This window comes from Lagopus muta, chromosome 16 (genome assembly GCF_023343835.1).
Source record: "Lagopus muta isolate bLagMut1 chromosome 16, bLagMut1 primary, whole genome shotgun sequence".
Taxonomy (NCBI): domain Eukaryota; kingdom Metazoa; phylum Chordata; class Aves; order Galliformes; family Phasianidae; genus Lagopus; species Lagopus muta.
Window position 1 is genome coordinate 13,573,053 of NC_064448.1, and position 20,794 is coordinate 13,593,846.

Sequence of the window (20,794 nt, forward strand, 5' to 3'; positions counted from 1 at the left end):
AGCAGTACATGTTACCAAAAAGCTTTGCTGCTTTACTGAATGGATTCGCACAACTTAAGAATTTTAGTGAAAGCAGTGGCCACCACTTAGTGAAAAGTGAACCATGTTTCTTGCTTTTATTAGACTGAAAATTTATGAGCAGAAAAGCTGAGATATCCCAGAGGAACTCTGGATGGTTTATCCTGGGTTGTCACTGTGCAGTAATGATTCCAGGGCAAGTTTCGACCTGATAACGAGTAAGGACACAAAGCAGAAGGTATCTATCACGTTGTCTCTTTATTCTTTATGGACTTTAATCTTAAATCCAGCTCCTACTGAAATACAATCTACAAACAGATCCTGTACCACTGCTGCTGCAAGGCTCAGAAGAAAACCGATTTCTTACATTTATTTTCTTAGATTTTCTTAATCATTGCCAATTTAGATTGTCTTGTGCCAATGGTTTTTCATCATTTTCTTTGTCCATTTCAGTAGGTTCTTTTCAAGAAAAAGATTCACAACCCCAGCACCCTTTTATCACTTGATCATTACCATCTGCAGTGCTACATCTTCATTTCTCCATCCTAATTTGTTGCAGAATAACGATGCTTCAGAAAAGAAAAACCTCCAGAGAGCCATCACCACAAGAGCCTGATATCAAAGAACTAAGGAAAGGATTTGGTAACAGAAATCCCTTTTTTCTCTTCTCCATTCCGACAAATGACAGAAGGCTGAATAAGGAGAAGTGCCAGGAAAGCACGAGGCATTTACCTTCCATCCCTTTTCTGTCCTCCAGATCCAATGCCTCCTGTCAGCCTACATTCCCAGAAGCATGAAGTCAGCCAGTACAGCTGCAAATGCAAGCTGCTCCCCTTATCTCAGCACGACTGGTTCAAAACAAACATACATTCTCCCACCGTTTAGAAGACAGATTCCACAACTGCAATCAGAACTCCAGGTGCTTCTCCTGACTGCTCCCTATATATACAGCACTGATTTTCAGCTTCTTCCCTAAAAACCTGTTGTCTTTGAATTTGCTACAAAAGGGCTTCCCACATCCTCCAGAAAACATTCAGGCCTCTGCAAAGTAAGATCCTAAGAAGCACTTAATAGCCATACTAGTAAGCCTTGGATTCTCTCATGCACATCTTTATTTTCTCAAAGTTGAATAGCTAAAATAATGGTTTTAATAAGTATGGAGGGAGTGGTAAGTATTTGCAGCAACACAGCTATTATTTGATGATAACAATAAAGTAAATTTACCAGCTGTAAAAGCATGAGTTGAATTACATTCTCCTTGTAGCCAGCAAGGAGTTACCACCATTAGGTGGAACCTGGAAAACAAGTCACAAACTGCAGCTCCTCTGGGCACCAGAGATGAAATGGCAGAACGTCCACGTCAGGCAAGAGGTCAGGACAAAACATCAGAAGGTTCAGCAAGCTAATTTTGTTCACAGATTCTCTATCATCAGAGCTTTTATCTGTACCTAATGCAGTAACAGAAGGATTTGAAGAAGGATCACAAAGTGATAAACCTGCATGTTTTCTTTTTTTTTTTACATGCAGTGACCCTGGACTGTGCGCTGCTCTTTAAAACCATTCCAAACAACAATTCTTCCACCCTTTCAAGACTAAACAAGGGAGAACGGAATGTTACACACTTCTACCACCTCACCGTGGGATGTGCAGAACTTGGTTACGGGTATCACTCTCACCTTCCAGTGTGCAGTAACAGCTATATGACACGATGGTCACATTCAGCCAGGCTGCTGCACAAAGCCACCTTGTATGTCACAGAGATGCATTATGTGAGGACTACTACTAGGATTTTTATTACATGATTGTTTAAAAAAAAAAAAAAAAAAAACACAAAAATTAAACTACTTTTGGTATCGGGAAACTTACTCATTGCTGCCTTAAATTTGCTTTTTTTTAATGCATAAAAAACGACAAATTTTAATACAAGAAGCTTAATGCTAAAGCACAAGCTGTTGAGCACATCAAAAACTTGTCGCATCCTTCTTCCTGCTGCCAGGATAATTAAGAGTAGCTAAATACTAACTTATTCAAAGCAGCAGCATGATATTTCCTTGCACTGCAAGGAAGAAATGCTATTTGGATTAGCAGCTAAACAAAAATATGGTGTCAGTTACCCAGAAGTCTGGATTAGAGTCTGGATGAAAATCATCCTCTGCAGAACATCGTTACGATGGGATGTGCTTTCTCAGATATGCTTATCTCCTCTTTAAGGTGCCACAGAAGCATACAGTGTGCCCAGAATTCTCTTATGTTCACACAGGCAGCACTCAGAAGTGAAGAACACATACACTTGTCTCTGAGTATCTTTGAGCAGAACTGACCACCAGAAATAATTCTGATTGAAAACCTAAGAAAATGCAAGAGTTTGTGAAGCACTCAAGTTTGACTGTCCCTGTTAATCAACAGCAAACCATTTAGATTACATACTTCACATTCTACCATTAAAACCTTAAGTCTCAGGTTTGCTTAGCAGTTTAACCAGCTGCTCACTGTTCAGCTCAGTACCGAAGTTTCTGAAGCACAAATAATTTTCATTAGACTTTAAGACATCACTTGGTGTTTTTGCTAAAGCCAAGGTGAAAATTTTGCCACAACTTTAACCCTAATAACATTTTGCTAATGTGAAAGCTAACACTTCATTAACCTGAAACGCTGACACATCACCACCCTGCACGCACTTACCTGGCCTCTCAAAAGCACTGAGGTCCATAGATAAATAACTATGTGCTGTGACACCTGTATTCACACAGGACTAGACCCATAGACACAAGTCTCTGCAGCAATGCTGTAACAGCAGGGGAATCCAGGACAGGTCAATTAGTAATACTGAATTCCACCTCCCCTCCACCCTGTAGAGCAGGGGCTTCCCTGCCTTCAGTCAAGGAACTGCTAGTGCCTGATTTTACTTCCATCAGCTCTTTGCTTTTGCAGCTGGTTGCATTTAGCTTTCCTCAAGAGCACAGGGTTTATACGTATTGTTCTCCTATTAGAGACATTTGGCTAACAACGAAACAGCATAAGAAACCAGCATTTAATTTTGAGTTGAGCTTCCTGTTCAAACAAGTAAGGAATTTTCACATTCCACATCCGTTGTCCTGTCAAAACAAGCAGCCTCACTTTGGTTATCCTGCTGAAAACAACAGCTTTGAAAAAGCTGACTTCATGGAGCACGTTCTGGCAGATGTCACCACAGCAGCTTGAAATCACAGTAATAGCAGCTCTGTGAGTTTTATTAGAAAACAACATGCAAAATCAAGTACAAGAAATTTCTCAAGTATGTTAGGTTCTGTCTATACTGCCATTTTCCCTAAGTCCACCCTGATTCCCAAGCAACTAGAAAGCATTTCTAAGTTTTATGTTATCACACTGGGCAATGCTATATCCACATAACTGCATACAGTGAGAGATGATGAAATGATATTCATTGTTTGGACCTACAAAACAGCCAGCTGGAAGCTCTGCCTCGTTTCAGATGGTCAGAAGTAAGAGTGGTATCATTCTATGGATTCTTTACGATACTGTAACTACAGTAGGAACATTTCAAAAGGTCACCAGCCCTCAAAAAGCAGCAACATGTCCAAAAAGTCAAACTAAGCCAACCAAGGGAGTTTCAGGCAGGATCAGACCCTGTTCTCCTGTGCAAACCTGCCAAGTCCTAATTTCCCATCTTGAAATTCACAGGGAAGCTGTACTCCCCAGTCACGTATGGGAAAGGTAAGGGAAATGCACCTTAGACTCTAATAAAGCAGTAACAAAACTTAGGTCAGAATTTGTCTGCTTGCTTCTGCCCTAAGCTGCCACACTATGTACACACACATGAAAACAGAATGACAACAAAGGAAGCTTAACAGAAGCGAGTGTCCGTGGGTGAAGAGTCCCATCTAAACCATCCATCACCTGCGAACCGCCACCGGTGTTTGGGCTGGAGCTATGGAAAAGAAGCACATCCAGGCTACTCATTTTTTCCATTTGATATTTATACCCGCAAGCGAGAAGCTTCCAAGTCAGGACAGTGGCAAGTGCTTCAAGCACAAACAACACCCAAACACATTCCACGTAGGAACAAAACTCTGAGAAAATTACATTCATCTATACAGAAAACAAGCTGGAACGTACCTACCTGATCATAAAAGTTAAAGAGCAGGGAGCTCAGTACGCCGCCACAAGCCTTAGTCAAATACATACCACCAATTGATTCTCTTTCTGTGGGAAAGCCAAATCTTTCACCAACAATCACGTTCTCACCGCTGAAAACCAATATGAAAAGCTCCCCTGAGGTTACTGTTCCTTCAGAAGCATTTATCAGTTTCACTTCCTCTTCCCCGGGGAGGAAGAGCCATTTAACTATACACAACTACTGTGGTTTTCCCAAAGCCATGCAAGCCATACACCCACAGAACAGCTGGCAGCATCAGCAAACCTGCAATGGAGCAAAGACAAGCATTTTTCCAGCAATGCTGCTTCCAGGCCCGAGGCACAGTTTCTCAAAAACCTCTCACAAAAACAGAATTTAAGTTAACTATTTCCTATTATACCAATCCAGTTTCAGAACTGCTTCCTCCCAACAATTATCTTACCAAAGTTAGAAGTTGACCTCTTGTGCACACTGGTCTTTGTATGCAATCCTCTGGTTAAGGGTTTAACCCGTATATCTGAATAATCCTCCAGAAATATCTGCTCTCAATGAGTGGTCTGCAGTCCAAACAGTGGCTTTAAGAGGTTCAGAACATCAAGCCGTTCCCTTTTTGTAACTGGAAGGCCAACACAGTTCAGAAGCGCATAGATCTCAACAAGAAGTGAGGCCCAGCAGCACTCTGCTGCTCTTGGCTTTGGAACCACCACATGAACAGACTGATGATCACTGATGTTGTGATTTACAGTTAGCACAGCACGCGTGTCTGCGTAAACGGGAAGAAATACATAATTACATTCTCTAGGCTCTGCAGTCTTCATGGCACCAACACGCCTCAGAGAGAAACACTTTCACGCAGGCAACAATTTTGTTAAGGACAGCCTGACCAGCTTAGCAGAACTGCGCAGCAGGGACATCCTTTCCAAAGCAGACCCTCAGCACCAACTGAAGCAAACCAAGCCTTTGTTTTTGCATCAATCTTTCTTTCCACTCACAACAAATTCAGAGCAGACATTCCAGTAGAATATTAAACACTATGAAATGAACATTTATTGCTAAAAGTACCTTCCCCTTTTCTTACAACCTACAAAGCCTCAAGTTTCTAAGTCCACATTGAAAATGTGGCAATAACATTAAGACCACTTCTTTGTTGACAAATCTTTGGCAGTGGTATTGCAGAGTTCAGCTTTGTTTAAAAAATACGATCGTAACATCTGTGTAACTGCTGGAAAAGTTGGTAACCTCAATGTTACACTGTCATCTGGCTGTCAGAATTCATACATGTGGGTCACAAGTTAATTGCTGAATAATTTTTCTCATGAAAGAGATGATCTCTGTTAAACGACCATAGTTTCTGACATGGTATGTATGTGACACTATAGCATTTACAAGCAGTGCTTAGATACCAGCACTTAAAGGAACTGCTGAGAATGCCAGCGTAGCCCCTGAGGTAACACAGGTTAAGTACCTCTTTTCTTAACATGAAGGTGCAGCAGCAGTTTCAGTGACTGCACGTTCCAACCAGGCTGAGGCCGTCAGCTCCTGGCGCTCCAGGCATCGAAGTCACATCAGCTGTGGATTTACGTAGCGCCCACCAGCTGATCCTCTCTACTGCTATCCCCACTAGCAAACAGCCTGGAAGTGTACGAGAGTGCAGTTACATACCTTGCACAGTGGAGACAGGACCTCAGAGGTCCAACCCTCTATTTAAGGCTGTTTCTTTTGCAGATGTTTACACATATGAAAAATTTCGTCACATCGGGTTCCATGATCTGTTAAAAGCAGAGTATCCTCCACAGTTTAACACCGTGTTCCTTTTAAGGCTGCTTCTACCATGAAAGTAAGCTGTTACAGCAAACTTCTGATATTTGAATGTGACACTCAATAGCCAGATTTTTCTGTACATGTTTTAAAAGACCAATTGTAACTGTTTGGGCAACAGCTATATTGTTCATACTGCATACTGAAATCATATGCATGCTAGGACATCCTATTCTCCCCAAGAGCCTACATAATTCCTAATTTACACTAAAAAACAAAACAAAACAAAAAAGCACCAGCTACTTGGGAAAGGAAGAGCCTGCTCCTCGCCCCAACTCCTTCATTTCAGCATTCCATCGGGCCCGTGTTCCCAACACCAATGGATTTTCGTACTCACTTACTTTGTGGTTTGTTTAAGACAAGCATTTAAACATTTTCAGACCATAGAGAAAATCAAGAATCGGAAGATGATTTCCAAAATAAACCTGCTCTTTTAGAAAGCCCAAAAGAAGAGGCACACAACAAGCATGTGTCACAGAACATGCCATGTCCAACGCCAACACCAATAACCCTGTATCCATTACCGAGAGGATCAAGGGACATGAAAGCAAAAGAAAGTAACACAAAACCGTGCATCTAATTCCAGACACCTGTAGTTTAATTACATTTCACAACAAGGCAAGCATTGCTGTGATTCATTTGAACGTGAAAAGCAGTTATCACCAGTTTCCGCAAATCAACACACTAAAACATCTGAAAGCGGTTCTGTGAACAATTAAGCCAGGTTTTCCTTTTAGGTCATTTTATTCTAATGTGAAACATGAAGAAACAAGCACCCAAATAAATCCAATATAGTATGAAACTTTAATAAAAGTTGTTTAAAAAACAAAGAGCAAAATTTTAAAAATAAACTGAAAAGCTTGACTCCTAATCACACATCTTTCTGACATCAGCAAGAGTACTTTAGACTTTCAGCAAGAAAAAACAAAGATCTGCTGTTGAAACATTACTCCCAAAGACTGTTGAAACGCATAATATGAAGCTTCAGAGACAGACAGCTTTATTAACAGGAGGCTTAATTTTAAACAGTATATACAAATCACATGACTTTTCCAAAGTTGGGACCACCTAGTAACCTGTCAAAACAAAGTTATGCTAATGAATTACAGAAGCATCTGTGTAATGCAACCGCCTCTTTATTGAAGTACACCTTTGTACAATCCTTCCACACATTCCTGTACTGGGAATCCTCTCAGGATGCAGCGCCGCACAGGTTTCCAAAGCTCTCCTACACACCACGGGAATAAAACTGTTGCCACTTGCACCTCGCAATTTTGCCTGACCATACACTTCAGTGTTCCGTGATAGGCAACACCAAAAGGCACTGTTTTTCCTTATCCGACAAATAAAATAAAATAAAAACAAAGCAAAAAACAGTTCAAAGGTTGCTATGTTTAAGTACAATGATTTGCAGGGAATAGTGGGATTTTTCAGGCAATGCCCCAATTTGGAAAAATTTATCATCAGCCAAGCAAGGATGAACCAAAAATTTCTATACTTGTCACTCGTGTCATTACTTCCTTTCCAATTTTCCATGAAAGGCTTTTACTGTACAGCAAAGAAAATGGCAACTCTTTACAGACTCGGGATACAACAACAGCACAAGTTTATTGCAAAAATATATAGTAAACTCAGTATTTTCAAGTTTTGGAGAAAAATAAATTTTTATCTCTCAGTTCACCCACAGCAGTAATTCATGACAGAGTTGCTGAAGATAAAAGCTTCTTTCACATATAAACTAATTTAAAACTTTAGCTGGACTCCAATCTTCAACTAATAATCACCGCTTTGGTTCTCTTAGCAGAGACTCTACGTAAGGAGGTCAAGAGACACATGAGAAATACAACATACCCAACTAGTGTCAAAGATCCTATCCCAAGCGATTCATGTGATCCTAACAAATCAAGCTACTTAAACAATAATGAGCATTTTCGAGTTGTTACTTCTACTGCAAATGTTTTAAACGTACTATAAAACTCATATAATGTTTGAGGTTAGCTATACTCGTGGCAAAAGTCTTATTCTGCACAGTTATAATTGCAATATATAAATAACTAAAGGTTATTCCACAAAGAACAGCTTGAATTTTACAGAACGATTCTGCTCATACTCATAGGAATTAGTTTGGTAGACACATCAGCAATGGGCATAATTCAACTGTTCATACAGTCAGAATCTTGGAAAAAAAATAAAAATACATACACAAAACAATTAATCTGTGTACACTCAGAATTCGTTCAGTTGCAGAGTAAAATCAGGACTTTAAACAAAGCTTTGACCTGTAAACAAAGCAAATTCAGCCAGCTTTTAACCAAATCTAGAAATAGCTATCTATTTTACAATGGCTTGCAAGAGCACTCACTGAAGAGCTTCACTGACTTCATCTATTTCCCTTATCCGAAACTACGAAACACCAGCCAAGGTTCCTTGTTAAGCACTGCGTCCAGCTCACCGAACGTCTATGATGAAAAACAACCTGCCTACCTTCTCCACACGTTTGCACGGGGAAATCCACTGCGCACGGATCCTTGCAGTGCTTCTTCTGCCACGGCTAACGCAGTGCTCTGCCTTATCAAAACAAGTCTGGTTTACAATTGGAACAATCCACAGGTTCTATCCTGGAAATACTATAAAAACCAATCCGGATGCATTTATCACAGCACTATGAATACCTATTCTACAACTACTCCATATTAACAGCTACCCTAAAACAAGCTTTACTTTCCTTGAGCCTATAGGCCTGTCATTTAAATCAACGACTGCTGCCATCGCTTCATCACGAGACTCAAATGCAACCATCGCTTCTCCCGTGGGCATGCCTTTCTCATTGTATTTTAAGCACACTGAACCAGGGATCACTTGGTAACCATAAAAGAAATCCAAAATCTCATCCACAGAAACAGTGAAGGGCATATTTTGCACTTTAATGACGGTTGGTCCTGGCTTCCCAGACCCCGTTCCAAAACCCGGCGGCCCACTAATGTGTATGTTTCCTGGTCCGGGTCCGAACGCGGGAGGCCCACCTAAATGCCCAAGACCGCCGGCAATTCCTGGAGGCCCACCAGCAAAGCCAGGGGGTCCACTCAGATTGCCAGGACCGTTACCAAAACTCTGAGGGCCCCCTCCAAAACCCGATGGTCCACTCAAATTAGCAGGACCGCCTGCAAAACCTGGGACCTCAATACCCGCACCGGGCAAACCAGCGCTTGCAACCGCAGGTATTCCAGGTCTAGCATCAGCAAAGCCCCCTATTCCAGGTGGTGGCAGAGGCGGACCGAACGTGCCAGACCCACTAAAGTTACCGGGGAAGTTGAACGGAGGACCGTTGTTTGCATCCTTAGGATTTCCTCCCAAGAAGGCATGCTCATCTCCAGCAGGGGGCTGCGCTCCCGGCACAGCTACGTTTCCTTGTATCGGTATTTTCAGGATTTTTTTCCCTTGAGACGGAGGGTTTCTCTCGATATCTCTCATTTCTTCTACAGTAATCAAACGTAAAACAACATCTCTTCCATTCAGCTTTTTACGGTGCAAACGCTCTGCTTTACGAGCATCATCTTCAGCTTTGAACTGAACCAGTGCTTGTCCTAAACCTTGCCCATTATTATCAACAAGAATTTGCACAGAGCTTTCTTCTACTGCCAGTCCCTCTAGAAACTGAAGAATTTCCATTTTTGTTATATTGTATGGAATATTAGAAATATGCGCACACAGCTTTGGCGAGCCTGACTCTGCCTCAGCATTCATGATGATTTCTCTCTGGTCATAGTTGAAATTCTGCAACCTTTTACGAATCAGATCTATCTTTTCTAACATTGCCTTTTTAGTAATTGGATGAACTTGAATAAAACGATTCCCTATGTACTGCTTATGATGACACAAAGCTGCTTTGTAATCAGCTTCATTCCTGAACTCCACGAAACCCTCCCCAATTGCCTTCCCATTAGGTCCATAAGCTATATAGATGCTGTCTTCAACTATATCCAGCTTTTTAAAAAAGTCGATCACATGCTTGTTCTCCGATTCAAAGGGAAGACCTTTCAAATAGACACAGAAACCCTGCTCGTGGGGAGATCGCGACCGGGATCTCTTCTGTCCACTGGGAGATTTGGACCTAGAATGAGGCTGTGGAGGAGGAGGGTGCGGCTGCCCAGAGGGGCCCATGGTTTGCTTGAACGTTATGTGGCCTCCGGCAGCCACCCACTGTCTCTCTGTTGCAGGACTAACTTCAACATACCGCTGAATCATCAGCATTCTGTTTCGTTTCAGTGCTTCAAATGTATCTTGAGGAGAAAAAAATTTCACTAGTCCATTTCCATTATTTCGACCCACGTGATCCTTCAGCATGTGGATCGCATCCACACGCAGCCCAAGGAAAAATTCTTTCACGTCAGATTCTGTCGCAGAAAAGGGCATTCCGTGAACGCTGACATACAAATCATCCGGATTGATTGGAATTGGTTTGACGCTACTCTGAGAATTCATCTGGATAGGATTTACAGGATTCATGGGACCAATAAACAATGGATTCAAGCCGCTGTTCATATTCACTGCTGCTCCAGACCCATTCATTCCAGTGGGTAAAGGTGCTACAGGCGGAGGATTCAGAGGAGGCATTCCTGATATGGGAGGTATAGGTGTCATTGGGGGCACTGGGGGCACAGGGGGTATCGGTGGGACCGGAGGAACAGGAGGCAGTGTGGGTACGGGAGGAGGAACAGGAATTGGAGGAATGGAAGGCATCGGTGGCAAAGACGGCATAGCTGGAATAGGAGGGATCGGTGGAGGAGGTACTGTGTTCATCGGGGATGCTGTACTGGGTATAGTTGAGCTAAACGTGGGGCTACCAAAAGTATTTCCAAGATTTGGAGGTGCAGTCCCCATACTGGCAGTAGAAAATGTGGATATGTTTTTATTGCTCTCATGCACAGTCGTGGAAGCTGTTACTACGCTAGGAGAAGGATTATTAAAGTTAGGTACAGTAGTAGGCAAGTTAACCCTTCCACTCATCCCCGAACTAGGAGGTGGTCCCGACCTGCTAGCGTTTGCTGGCGGCATATCTAGATTAGCAGTTTCAAAACGCCTACGGCTGAGCTCTATCATGTTCTGCATTTCAGTTTTACTGCTCAGTAACAGTGTTACTTTTGACCCTTTAATTGTACCACCTGTGCGCATCATACCAAGCCTTGCATCTTCATCAGTGGCAAAAACGATGAAAGCCTCACCCAGTTCACCCCCTACAATATGCACGCCCCCATCGGGAATGGTCAATCCAGAGAAGAAGTGGCGGATGTCCATGGTCCCCGCCACAATCGGGAGACCTTGCAAGCGGATGACCACAGCCATGCTGCGCTGAAACAACACACACCTGCAGATGAGAAAAGGCAACGGCTATGTCAGACTACTGTTTATGGCACCATGCAATTACCTACATTTACCCATCTACTTTATTTGTTTACATACTCCTAACAACATCTTGTAAAAGTTAAGCATGTTCATATTCCAAGTTCTTTGTTCAAGGATTCCAAGTTTGCTTACTTCCCACAGATAGAAGCATTAAGCATTAACCAACATAATTCGTGTACGTTTTGCACTAGAAATTCCAAAATATCTTACACCAAGACCCACAAGCATCAGTGCAAAAAGTAAAACTTCTAACCAAAGGGAAAAAAGCACACCTGGGGAACAGCAAAAATCAAAAGTATCATACCCACATCTGAATATGTGATGAAACATCAGCAAGATTTACTCACCCAAGCAAACAAAGTCAAGTTAGCATACTGATATAACGTAACTGATTGGGTATTCACTGTACCTGGCAAAGTGACTGAAAATTTCTGCACTACTATGGGCAATAAACTGTTCTGTTTTCCATTTAAGGAGGAACTTTATCTCCTGCCAGGTGACGAGGGCTGAGAATATACAGCAGGTTACGAACAGATATCATTATGGATATCAGTGTGAATCACACGTCCTTATGAAGGCCATCCAGATTTTTCTCCTACCAAAAGCAGGAAGCCTAATTAACAGTAAAACAAGCAGCTATAAGCAATGATCTCACAGAGCACCCCTAAACTAGATTGACATCTAGTGCACCCTCTAGCTAGGCAGTTGGCCTTTAAACCTTCCAGAATGAAGGAGTAACTTTTTAATAGTTGTAGACATGCTGTCTAATATTACACTTTCAGTCTCTGGCACAAGTATATTACTTCCAATAACCAGCTCAGGTCACTGGAAGCTTAAGATCAATCCTGACCCCCTGAGGTCACATCAAAAGTATTTTTCAAGAAGAAAATGAGGTAATTCTCACTTATTCTCAACATGTCTTCTCTCAATCTCTAAAGCATCGTAACAATACCAACACATTAATTCACCAGCTAGAAGTCACTCTTACTCTAAACACTCCGCACCGGTACCTCGTTTCCATTTGAATGGCTTAATCTCTTCCTGACCTCCCAGAGCACAGGCCAGTTCAGTAACCAAAGGAAGAGCTCGAAGGCTCCCATCAGTCACATACAAATGGTTTTACAATACTCATTAGGCCTTGGAAGTCCGGAATGAACCAGATGACACAAGGCAGCACCAGGAGGCAGAGCACCACCAAAGAGACAACCGCCCAGCAACGTACCAAAGCTATAACCAACTGACAGCTAGTGCTCAGCACTGCCATTCCTTAAGCACAGCATCCCGGCGTTACAGTCAAATTTCAGCCAGCTACGTTTGCCTGCCTAAGTCTTCCAGAAATCTTAGCATGGAAGCACCAGAAATGCATTCTGACCTACTAGATAGAACCAGTACCCAACAATTTAACGTGGCATAAGGCTGAATTCAGTACTTAATGAAAATAAGACTTAATTATTCTACACGGAAGAAAATTCTTTCGTTAGCATGATAAGACTTCAGGTTACTTCAATGCAGTAATGGACTTAAATACATCGCTTTGTTGTCCATAAAGCAGAGATAACCTCTCCCACACACCAATAACCTTGTGCAACACACAGTATTCCAGGGCAGGAGCCATGCGAGGAGCCCTCCTGTCCCTCAAGCAAACAGCAGAGAAGCCCCCAGCACAGCATCAAACTCTGCAGCTGCTCCCACTGCAAACGAGCGCCTGACTCCTCACCGGGCCAACCTGAGCAAGAGAATTCAGCTTCCACAACAAATACGAAAATGTGACAAATCAGCCTCTACAAACCACCATGAAACCCACTACCTCATCAGGGGTACAGCAACAGAAGAATACGCGCTCAGCCTCAAGGATTCATTTCTGAAAACCACCTTTCCCTACTCGCTACAAGCGAGACAGCGACAGAACGCGCGGCACCCATCTCTTCCAGGCATGCTCACATGTCACTCAGTAACAATGTTCACTGCCCAATCATTTTCCAACGGAACGAGAAAGTGGTCCACATGAAAAATAAACTGAGAACAAAGCAGGAACCACCTATGCTAAGCACACATCCAAGAAAGCACACAAGACTTTTTGCACTGTTAAAACTGCAGTACTTTTCAACGATTCTGCAGATATCGATTTGCCCAATATCAACAGCCAGCTCTGAAGCTGAAGTTAAAACGAAAATTCTGCTTACTTTAAGGAAGCCACACTAACTGCAATTGCAAAACACTCGTTTACCTCATCACCTCAAAGCTACAGGATCGCTTTCTAATTAGTTGATCCACAGGCAACCAATGCAACTACACTTGTAAAACTGAAATAGTAACTGTAAGACTTGTGTGTTCTGTATTACACAAAGAAATTAATTTCTGAAGCTTTTATGCATCCCAACTCAGACATTTCAAGTTCCTGCTATTTAGTGAAAGATTACTTTCTCATGGTCACTTCCTTACAACAACCTGACGTGGCTGTGAGCTCAACATTGGCAACCTTCCTTCAGATGTGCTGCTGCAGAAGGCACGTGGGCAGAGCTGACAGCTCACAGGCAGCCACGCTTCCTGGTGGTTCTGGGAATCCAGCCCAGAAGGCACGTTAACAGATAAGGCTACAAGAACTCTTGAAGACTTCAAGCATTCAAACACCAATAAAGCTTCTGGGATAACACAAAGTCTCAATCCCACATGATATGATATTCAAAGCTTCATTAAAAGTGATAAGAAGTATTGAAGTTTTGTTACTAAGCATGCTATCTAGCTTCACTACATAGCTATTGCCACAAGAACACAAATAGCTGCTTAGGAATGGATTTGCCAAAAAAAATGAGCCGTAATGACCTCAGCCTAACTAATTCCACATGTGATACAAAACAAGGGCTCAATATTAAGCAAAAGCTAACGGTGGCATGACATAAACAAAAACTTTAAGGACCAAGTCAAATATTTTTGGCTAAAAGTATTTTATTAACTCAAAACATAACTGCTGCAAAATTGATCAGGATTTCAGTGTTTAAAAAAAAAAAAAAAAAGCATTCATTTTGCTTCTGTGATTTAAAGAAAAAAATCACAAGGCAGTAGCAAGAGGGCCAAATTCCACATTCACAAATCAGATTTATTTCAAGGTGCACTGAAGAGACAATAAGCAACTTGTGCCAACTTTCACACTAACCGTAACAGCACAGCCTGCTCACGTACTGCCACGTTTGCCTCCTGAAGAGCAAAGCAGGTGCAGAGGCAGCACATCCACAAGGGTGCCAGAGCTGCTGCTCCTCAGCTACTTCACTCACAAGTGCTCTTCCACTGTTGCTCACATACCTGAGATTCTCTTGCAGAGACTTTATCCCAAAGTCACGTGAGAAACATCCCCACTAACAGCGCCAAGTCAGAAGGGGAAAGTGAAAGCCTGCCTACAATTAACCCGAGTCTTTTGATGACTCTTGACAGACAGCATTTCAAACACGCTCTTAAGACGCTGATGTCAGACTAGAGAGGTGCAAAGCTACTTCCGTCTGTGTGCTGGTCAGTAAGACAAGCAGGAGGGCTGGGTTCAGCACGAGCTGACACGATACCACAGGAGCAGCAGTTCAAGATACGCAATTCTTGTCAAATCAAGGCAGGTTTAGAAGATTCAATTCTGTCCCCAGGGAGCATTAATGTACAACACCTATATGGCACACGCACAACGTATCCAGCAGCTGTTGGATGAAGGACTGAAATAACGTTCTAGCTGTAGGAAGATTTTAAGGTACCCATGCTGAGACTGTCCAGCAATACCTACAACTGCAGGCTACAGGGTTTTCCTTGTTACTTTTAATTTACTTTTTTATGCTAAAGTTAACTGGTTAGATTAGGGAAGGTTTGAATTAGTTCAGAAATGACTGTGATACTTTTATATGCTGCAAAAGTTAATCAGAGCCAGTTACTACAGGCTTCCACTCCAATAGCTGGAGACAGGCAGACCTGCAGCCCGCAAAGAAGTTGCTACGTTTTCAAACAGAGCAAAATAACTGGGAGAGCATTACAGACTGCCACATGCTGATGAAATAACAAAACTTGAGTATGGCAGAAAATTCTATTCTGTGAGCAGACCGCTGCCAGAAGGACCACCACCAGTGGGAGTCAAAAGAAAAATACCACCTATGGATAGTTTGACCCACATGTTTTGATATCGAGTCGGGGATTCAGAAGCTTTATTTATTTATTAAGCTATACTCAATATGCATAAAAAAGAAGTCTTCAATTTGAAGTCTCTTACCTGCAAAGACAGATGTTTTTTTCTTAACAAGTAGCAGAAGCCAAGCCAATCCTGTGGGCAACCAATTAAAACCAACTTTTAGACTGCAATAAAGAATAAATGGAGGCAAAAATCAATGCAGGCAACACAACAGCAGTAACAGTCCACAAAGAACTGTATATACAGAAAGTTCAAACCTGCGACCACCACAAGGAACTGTGACATACAACACACAAGAGTAAGAGTGCATTTTCTAATACCTGCTCCCTGTATTTCAATACCTGCATTGCAGTTCCCGTACAGTTTGGGACGTGAATATGCCTTTGACAAAACACAGCAAGAACCACAAAGCATTCGAAGAATCTTTCAAGTTTCCCCATTTCCAACAGGTGAGCCAATCACTCTTTCAAAAGCAAAGATTAGAAATCAAACACTTGACAATTCCAAATTTTCACAAACCCTCACTCCACCAGTAACACCAGCAGTCCTTTCTCCAACTGTGCATCTTCCAGTTCCAACAGAGCAACACACATCACATCTCTAAGTCTCCTGCAGGCCCTCCCCAGGAGCCAGGCCCAATGATGACAGCGGGCACTGCTCAGAGCCACCTCCAGCCAGCACCTGCACAGAGCACGCTGTAAGACCTCCCTGCTGATGTACGGTACTCTCACTCGTAATCCACTGTTTCATAATCCATATCCTGACCAAATGCCCAGGTTTCTCATCCTTGAAAGTACAAAATGTCTTCCTGGGATTACAACTCAATAAAAAAATAAAAGAGAGAGCTGAACGTTTTACAAGGCAACATATACATTTGGTATTTTAAAGAAGGGATGGAAAACATCTTCCTTTTTCAACACTTCATACACAACCTCACGCTGAAGATTTCCTTCCCTGGAATGTTACCCAGAAAGAACTACTCCAAGAACAAACACCTGTCTGCCCCTCAGACAACCCAAACATGCAGTCTGCCGTTATGAGCATCATTATCAAAATGAAATTACAAAGAATTACAACTAGACCATCCACAAACTCCCTGGCAGAAGGAATCAAGACGAGCAGATATATGCGCAGATCTTCAAGAACATGTAACAGCAGGCTTACAAATAAGAGATACAGCTATGCTTTTCAGATTTGTATTAAAAACGCATATAAAAAAATTAAGACTAGTTTCATAATACAACCTTAAGAAAAATCAGGCAATCCTACAGTGAAAGGACTCAATTACACTCTTAGATATCTTGCAGTTTCAATCAGCAGTTTACAAGGCAGGTAAGAACATAACCACCTGAAAACCAGTTTCATGCAAGACCACATCTGCTTCCTGGAACAGATAAATCTTTTGTGCACAAGGAACATTCCCCCAAAAAATTATTTCAGATACTTCCAGTATAGCAACCACAGCGTTGCAGATGTCCACCGCAATGGAATAAGCCAACGTGCTACCAGGGCAGACACGGCGTACACCAAACCAAGCAGCATACCTCAGAGAAGGTGCAAAGCTCCGCTCTGTGTTTAAACTTTACACAAAACATCGCTTCTGTTTACAACTCTGCATTCTGTCAGAGAGCACCCATCGCTCTCATAAAGACGTCCTTCCCAGCCAACCTCGCGTGCAGGAGCATAGCAGGGAGGCAAACACCGACCAGAGGACAGGTGCCCCCCACAACACCAACACCGTACCTCTGCGCACCGCCGGGGCTCCACAGCACCTCGCGGCTACACGCCAACAGCCACCGCCATCCACTGCCACGGCACGCCCGACGCGGGGCCCTCCCAGGAGTCCACCGAGGAGCCAACAGCCGCTTGTCCTGCCTAGCCCCGACACGGCGGGGGGGGGGAGGGGGGTGGGGGGGGTAAGAAAGTCACTAAGAAGAATGCATAACGTCAGGAACGGCTAGTGAAACAAGAGCCGAGAGATTTTTCCAAAGAAAGTTCAAGAGAGACTGCAGGCGGGAGGACCCACCGCAATACCTGCCGCCGCAGCGCCGATTTTTACCGACGACGAACGGCCTTAAGCGACCGCGAGGAGCTCCCCGGCACTTACGGGGGGGAAACTCGAGGAGCGGCGTCGGCACGGCGGGCGGCGGAGCCCTCCTTCCCAGCAACGCGGGGAGCGTTCGCCCCGCTCCGCCCCCCGGGGCCGCGGAACCCCGCCGCGCCCGGCCCTGCGCCGCCTCCTCGGCCGCCCGCGCCGCCACCCCGCCGGGCGCGCACCTCCCGCGGCCGCGAGGTGCCGGGGCCGGGCCGGGCCCGCGTCGCTTCCCCGGCCGCCCGCACGGCTCCGCAGGCCGCGGCGAGAGGCGGCGGGCGGGGGCGCGGCCCAGGCCTCCCCAGCCTCTGCGCGGCCGCAGAGAGCGATGCCGCTCGGTGCTCCGCTCCCCTTTGTGCGCGGGGCCGCGTGCAGCCGCGCCCGCCCGGCCTCCCTCCCCTCGCCTCGCCGCGGGCCCGCGACGCGGGGCAGGCGGGCGGTCGGCGCTGGCCCGGCCCGTCCGGGCGCCGCCGCGCTCTTACCGAGGGATCTGTACGGGAAAAAGGGTTAAGAACGGCGCCAACACCGCCCCCGGGCCCCGCTCCGCGCCGAGCCCAGCGCCACCGACCGCGCAGCGCCACAAAATGGCCGCCTCGCTGCGGCGCCGCCACCCGCCGCCAGGGAGGGGCGGGGCTGAGGGCCCGGCGGAAGGAGGAGGGCGGGGCTACGCCGCCCGCGCAGCGCCCCCCTGCGGCCGTCCCGCCCTGCCCTGTTCGATGGCGCATGCGCAGCGCGCCGTGTGTGTTGCGGGGCTGCGCGGGTACCGCAGGCGGGTTTGGTGTGAAGTTAGAGGCTGGGGCCGGACGGAGCGCCGTCAGACCTGTGGAGACCTGTGGCGCCCGATGCCTCTGGTACCACAACATACATACATTGATGATATGTTGAGTTTTGTGGACATTAACGGTGGTACAAGTGAGCGGAAGGGTTATTGAGTAATCAGAGCCGTCAGATGGGCAATGAGCCCTGAGGCAACGAGCTGCTGCTGCTTTGCTTAGAAACGTGTCAGAATTAGAATCGCGCGCGTCACCCCAAGTCAGTGCACTTTTGTTCTAAATTCCCCTTGCTGTATTCACCCTTCACTTAAGCGTTCTCACCGTGCACACACAGCTCGTCCTGGCAGGAGCACAGCAGGGCACCTGTCACCGCTGTGCCTCCACGGGACGGACTGCTCCAGCTCTCATTTATAGCAGAAAATGTAACCAGCATAGTCTGCTGCACGCAACAAACACAGTCATATAGCAAACTTTTTATTTGCAAAGCCAGGATTGTGACAACTCAGCAGCTGTTCAGCACCAAGCAGCAGTGTTGGCAGGCACTGGGATGCTCACCTCCCACCCCCACGGCATCTCCCTTCTTACTCCTCCCCATCACTCTCAACCCCTTCAAATAATCAGCCCACACCTGCTCATCTCCTTGGTAACCCCAGCTTTACTGCTTTTAGACTTTATACCTGCTAGGGTTGCCCTGAAAACGTATCCCTTCTGTCAAGCGATCCCCTCCCTTTTGTTTCCTTAGGCAAGAGGGCCAGTGTGGGCCTACTGCACCCCACAGCTCCCTATTTGCTCTCCACAGTGTCCTGGTATCTTGTAATTCATTTGTTCTTATCCTAAGTGGCACCCAACAGAGCCAGCACGGGCATGCACATCAGGCACAGCCAATGGATGCTCCCAGGGATGTTTAGTACTGGCATCCAGTGGCAGGCTTACTGTGCCTGGCAGAAATTTGCTTGCCCAAGACCCACCCAGAGGCAGCAAGAGCACAGGACTCAGGGCCTCATGCTGCAGCAACGACCCTTCAGTGGGCAGGAGTAGGACAACAGAAGGGCAGTGCTGAATACTGGAAGAAAACTTGGAATGTTGGTCTTCCGTGCAACACTTTTGAGTCACATCATTGCTTTGTGTTGTTGAAACAAAGCCTGCATGAAAGATTTCACAGATTTGCAGAACAGTTAGGGCTAGAAGGGACCTCTGGGTCCACCCAGCACAGTGTACCCAGCACCATGTCCAGGTGGCTTTTGAAGACCTCTGAGGAGGAAACTCCACAACCTTTCCAGGCAACCTGTGCCGCTCATACAGCACAGAAGTGCTTCCTAACATTCAGAAGGAACCTCCCATGTGTCAGTTTGTGCCCATCACTTCTTGCTCATCTCTGGGCATCACTGAACAAAGCCTGGATCCATCCTCTCTGCATTCTCACTTCAGGTATTTGGACATATGGACACTGACAAGACCCTCTCTTCTCCAGGCTGAGCAATCCCAGCTCCCTTAGCCTCTCCTCACAGGAGTGAGGGGTGAGCCGCAGTCCCTTAATAAATGTGTGACAGTTGCTCCATGAACCAGCAAAAAACAAAACAAATTAAAAAAAAAAACCCTACAACCAACTGATATAATCCTCCCTAGATTTTTTCCAGACTGTATCCACACCAAATCCAAATGCGAGTCCCCACACCCCAGCCAGTGCTACAGGTCAACAGTGTCTCTGTGGACTGAAGCCAGCACCTCAAACATAGTCTGTGCTGAAGCAAAGTCTGGCACAGATGTCTGCGATTAGGATTACCTCCAAAGAGCAGTCTTCAGTCATAGCCAAATATTCATAGGGACTGAATTAAATGCTCTCTCAAGAACACTTGAAGAAAATGTGTTTGTAGTGTGGATTAAAAGGAACACAATCCTGGGCTGCTATCAGGAGCGTGCCAATTGCCAAGGGTACCCAAGACAAGTTGGCAGCACAATGCAGTCAGACACCAACAGCATGGAAAGAAAGCAGTACAGTGTCTCTGGAAAGCAAAGCACTGGTAGGCAGGTTAGAGAAACAAGGACCACTGGTAACAGTGTCCAACATGCACCTCTCACATCACGTGTGTGAGAGATAAGCAGAGGAATGATAGCGTAAAGATGTGATTTGAGTTTACTGTGTACTAACAAAATTCTGAAATCCGTGCCTTCTGCCTAAGCTAAAACTTAAGTAGGATGTTAGGTATAAAAGTGGGAGAGGGGGGGGAAGACCAACAGAAAAACAACACAGGACACTTTAACGTAAAGCTTGATGGAACCATCATTTGCTGTGCCAATGCCACATTTGAAAGAAAAGTATTTTCTCTTTGCATTATGGTTTTGCTACACTGTCAATATGGAAAGCCTAACTCCCAGGCTCTTTGCTTCTCCAGCAC

At 44.9% G+C, this 20,794-nt stretch overlaps 2 protein-coding genes across 8 annotated transcripts in view; both read right to left on the reverse strand.

Moving 5' to 3' along the window:
* Positions 1 to 18,218, reverse strand: part of CPNE1 (copine 1) — a 41,987-nt gene extending 23,769 nt beyond the window's left edge. Inside the window, exons 1-2 of one of the 5 annotated variants that reach the window (XM_048962540.1) lie at positions 18,108 to 18,167; positions 15,615 to 15,665 (exon numbers count right to left, since the gene is read on the reverse strand). The gene's annotated coding sequence lies outside the window, so the exon portion shown is untranslated. Of the gene's footprint in view, positions 1 to 15,614; positions 15,698 to 17,276; positions 17,392 to 18,107 lie in introns of those variants that run through there. The other 4 variants (XM_048962537.1, XM_048962539.1, XM_048962536.1 and 1 more) reach the window with 4 other exon arrangements.
* On the reverse strand, positions 1,464 to 18,205 carry RBM12 (RNA binding motif protein 12). Of its 3 annotated transcripts, none has more exons than XM_048962534.1 (3): positions 18,108 to 18,168; positions 15,615 to 15,665; positions 1,464 to 11,336 (listed from the first exon to the last, which is right to left on the reverse strand). In XM_048962534.1, the coding sequence occupies exon 3, from the start codon at positions 11,312 to 11,314 to the stop codon at positions 8,672 to 8,674; it is 2,643 nt and encodes an 880-aa protein (XP_048818491.1). In that variant the 5' UTR covers positions 11,315 to 11,336; positions 15,615 to 15,665; positions 18,108 to 18,168; the 3' UTR covers positions 1,464 to 8,671. The 3 variants fall into 3 exon arrangements, with proteins under 3 accessions (XP_048818491.1, XP_048818490.1, XP_048818492.1); XM_048962533.1 differs by lacking the exon at positions 18,108 to 18,168 and adding an exon at positions 17,277 to 17,334; XM_048962535.1 differs by lacking the exon at positions 15,615 to 15,665 and having other exon boundaries at positions 18,108 to 18,205.
* Positions 18,219 to 20,794: the final 2,576 nt, after the last annotated feature.

Coding starts and splice junctions, on each gene's coding strand:
- RBM12 (XM_048962535.1), bottom strand. CDS start 11,314: ATGGCTGTGGTCATCCGCTTGCAAGGTCTCCCGATTGTGGCGGGGACC.